This window comes from Neovison vison, chromosome 4 (genome assembly GCF_020171115.1).
Source record: "Neovison vison isolate M4711 chromosome 4, ASM_NN_V1, whole genome shotgun sequence".
NCBI lineage: Eukaryota > Metazoa > Chordata > Mammalia > Carnivora > Mustelidae > Neogale > Neogale vison.
In genome coordinates, this window is record NC_058094.1 from 149,389,341 (window position 1) to 149,393,668 (window position 4,328).

The window sequence follows — 4,328 nt, forward strand, 5'->3', positions numbered from 1 at the left end:
AATTTTACTTTAATATAGTGAAAAGAAACCCAAAACCCTAATAGGTTAAAACAAGTCAAACAACCACTCTACACAGATAAAACCTTCACAAAGGTCAACTGAAGTAATCCAGAGCTAAAACTGAATTGTGCAGATTTTCAGTGAAGTCACCAGTCATGTAACACAAACAAAAGTCAATTATTTACACACTAGGCAAGCCCTCTAAGAAATGTGCCCCAAGAAGCATTAACCTTTGTTTATTTGTGTGTGCCATCCTGAAGACTTGCACATTTTTTCAGATAATTTAAACTTTTTAATAGAATGTGATCTCTACCATGTGGTAATGCTTTGGTACTATTCCTTTAGGATTGCTCATCCTGAAACTTGACATTTCCCCAGAGGAGCTTTGATTCTGTTTTAGAAGTTTCAATATAGATTAAAATCTTTATCAAATATCAGTATGGAGGGAGGTGACAGAGGATGCAACATATACAGTCAAGTTACCTCTCTGTATATTTAGAAATTACTCCTTCAAGGTATTTGCACCAGAGAGCTCAGTCTGTCCTGCTTCATATTCAGTAGTACAGGTTTGAATCATCAGAACCTTGGCAAGACCTTATTATTGCAAAATTATTAACAACTACCTCTAGGGGCAAGTCCATGTTACTGAGTTATGACAAATTTATTATCATGTAGGAAACAAGTATAGCCAGCCATCTTAAAAAATGCCCCAACCACTGCTTCTCAATATAGAAAGACTAAAACTACATACGTTTATCATACAACAAATCCCATCTCTGTCCCCTGAAATTCCCCTAGTTTCATTCATTAGAAGGGGATTAAGAGAAAAAAAAAAAGACTTAAAGAGCACTTTACAGCAGCATTCAGCTTTCCTATGAGATACTCAGCATCTTAAATATTATGTACACTTTTTTTCTTTTAGTAAGCTAGACACTGGCTTCAGAGTTTGTGGAACTGGAGAAGTAACAACCCATTCAAAACTACTCTAGAAATTGTCTTTTGGCAGAATAGCAGGTATCCAAGTTAAAAATAGGAGGGTTTTGTTGCTTTGTTTTCTTTGCAAAATTTAAATCACTTTTGTTCCCCTTCTACCTAAACCTCAGTCACCACTCCTGAGTGGAGATGGGCAGAGGCTCTGGCCCCTGCTCCTCTGGCTTCTCAGCAGCTGTTTTCTTATTGCTGCAGCAAGGCTTGAATAGGTGCGTGTCAATGAGGACTTCCCCAAAACGGCCTTTATAGATAATCCCACAACATATTTTCTGTCTTTTCCAGTATGTGAGATCTAAAAAGGAAAAAACTGGCATTCTGTTAGAGCCAGAGGCCATCTCTGTATCTGAGCCATCATCTGACTGGTTACTATAGCAAGGAGACTGAGCTGGGGAGGCACTTGAGGTGGTACTGTGAGCATCAGAATTGTGACGTTTAAGTTCCTTCTGTAGTTTACTGATCTGGTTGCTTTTTATCCTGTTTCCAGATAGAGTTTTCACTTTCTTTGGTTTCAATGTAGTCTTCAGACTGGGTCCTGCCCTTGCATCTACCACATGTTTCCAGTTTTTTTTTGATGCTGCTGGCAATTTCTTCCATCTTTTCACAAGCAGGACACAGGCATTACAGATGCCTCCTGAACGAGTCTCATGCAACCCAAAACAGCTCTGGAAGTCCTTCTCATAGCGTTTACTGTCAGTGAATCGAGAACTGGAGGACTTCGCTCTGCAAATACAGCAGCCCTCTATACTTCGGTACATCTTTGGCTTGTGAAAACCAAACATCTTTTCTTCTCGGCAATAATCCTCCAAAGGCAGCTGGTCCACGCGCAATAACGTTCTGGAGGTGCGGAGTGCACACCAAGCCAACCCCCCCTTCAGATCGCTCCCTCCTCCTCAACTGCCTTGTCTAGAAAGATTGTCTCCTGCAGTTCTCCCTATCTCACTTTATCTGGGTACAATGCTGCATTGATAGGATGTCACCAATGAATGAGACTCACAGCTCCACTGGAGCTGCTCAAATTGTGGTCCCTAGACCCCTGCATCACAATCACCTGACATTGCTATTAAAGATGCTAGTTCCTATGCCTCATCCTAACCTTCTTAGTCACACTGATTAGGTTTGTTTAGAGCTGAAGAAACTGATTTTTAAAGTGTGTTAAGTGATGGAGGCCTAAGTTTTAGAACCATGATTCCGTGACTTCATTCATACATGCTTTAACTTTTTCACAGTTGCTATCACTCTGATCCTTACTTATTTTCTCAGGCCATGACTGTTGTTAGAGGAAGGCTCACATATGTCCCTTCTGCTGCCTGTCCATCAAGACACGCCTTTTTCAATGGGAGGTGTTCTGTACAGTACTGGGTCAGCAGACAATATAAATACGAGTGCTCTGGGAGGTTAAATTCACCAATCTACATTAAAATATGTAGGGCAAGGTTGCTCTTCCACTGCTTACTTTTTGTTTTGGCAGATGCTGTGATGGTTGCTGTATACCCACATATGGGTGTTACATTATGAGGATTTAGTTTATGGAATTAAATTCTCCTTACTTGACAAAAGAGAATACTTTCTTTACCATGTTGTGCTTAAACCTATACACTTGGTGCACAGTGTGTATTCAGTTGTATTCATTTTTTATACTTGCATAAAAAATTACCAGACACTTAGCAACTGAAAACAACACAAATGTATTTTTTTCACAGTTTTCACGGGGCAAGAGTCCAGTATAGCTTAACTGGGTCCCCTGCTCAGAACCTCACAAGGGTGTAATCAAGCTGTCAGCAGAGATTGCTCTCAGCTAATAAAGACTATCTTCAAGTTCCTGCTGCACAGGCCCCTTCACAACATGGCAGCTTACTTTTGCGAGACCAAAAAGAATATTTTTACGACCTCTAAACCCTCTTTAAAAGGGCACACTTGGTTACCTCAAGCTCTCCAAGGAAATCTCACTTTTGATTAACTTAAAGTTAACTGATGAGGGCCTTTGATTACATTTGCAAACCCCTTCACCTTTACCATAATCTAATCTAATCTAATCTAATGTAATCAGGAGAGAAATCCATCATGTTGATAGGCTCCACTTGTACTCAAGGATTGGGGATTACACAGGGCGTGTACACCAGGAGGCAGGAAATCTTAGAGGCCATTTTAGAATACTAGTTACCAAAGCAATAAATATTTGTTCATTTTGATTATTTTTCTGCATTAGCTATTATTTTAAAAAATTTATTTATGTATTTATGTATTATTTATGTATTTATTAAAATACATGTAAATGTAAAAAAGGTGAAAGAAGACAAAAGTGTATATAATGAAATATGTTTGTCTGTCACCAGTGGCTTTAGTCTCCTTCCCTGTGTGTAGGCAACAATATTTTAAAAGATTTTTATACAAGCTTCCATATTAATCTATGCATCTATGTGCTAAAAACACATTTTCACATTGCTTTATCACTTAGTCTCCAAAATATATCATTAACAACAAATGTATATGTACCACCTATTTGTATGGATATATATATCCTTATATATATTTGTAGTATTTTTCCATTGCACAGGTATACCATAAATTATTCTAGTCCTGTGATGATAGAAATATATATTATTTTTTATTATTGTAAATATTTTCATTATTTATGTTATTTTGCCTGTGTTCATATTTTATGCGATAAATTCTTAGAAGTAGAATTCAAATAGGAAGTGCTTTTAATATTCTGATAAGCATTGACAATTTTTCCAAAACATGTTGTATGATGTTCCACTCACAGTTTCCTTGTATTTTTACCAATACTTCATTAAAAACTTTTTAGCTTTCTCAATCTGGTAGGTGAACAATGATACGTCATTACTGGTATAATTTGTAAAAATACAGTTGAAAAGCACTTCAATACATTTAAAAGTCATTGTATTTATTTTTTGATAAACTGCCTGTTTATGTCCTTTACTAACTTGAATTCTGTGGCATTTCTTGCCCCCGTGGCAGAAAGTGGAATACTTAAGGAAGAGGACTTACTACAGTCTGAGAAGCAGAAATTACACTCTTGTGGAGCATCGCTGGGAAACTATGTGCTTAGGGCTTCCAACCCATGGCCTGCCTTTTCTTTTCACTCCTTCCTGCTTCACTCAAACACAATGGTAGGTCATTTTCTACACAAGGTATTTTAGGTAGGTAACTTTAAAAATGCTTAAGCTGAAATAAATAATAGGTCCAGACTGAGAAGCTCTTCCTTTGAACTCCAGCTGTGATATTTACTAACCACAGATCCTTGTATAAAACATTTAACCTAGCTGAAGCTCAGTGTTTGTTGAAGCTTACATGATATAAAATATGTGAGAATGAAA

General features: G+C 37.5%; 1 protein-coding gene across 1 annotated transcript; it reads right to left on the bottom strand.

Annotated features, from left to right (window-relative positions):
* Positions 1-415: 415 nt before the first annotated feature.
* Positions 416-1,794, bottom strand: LOC122904017 (SIN3-HDAC complex-associated factor-like). The gene has a single exon (XM_044244520.1). It carries the CDS (start codon positions 1,767-1,769, stop codon positions 1,104-1,106), a length of 666 nt encoding a protein of 221 aa, XP_044100455.1. The 5' UTR covers positions 1,770-1,794; the 3' UTR covers positions 416-1,103.
* Between the last annotated feature and the right edge of the window lie 2,534 nt (positions 1,795-4,328).

Excerpts from the sequence above, each read along its gene's own strand:
- LOC122904017 (XM_044244520.1), bottom strand. The coding sequence starts at position 1,769 with ATGTTTGGTTTTCACAAGCCAAAGATGTACCGAAGTATAGAGGGCTGC.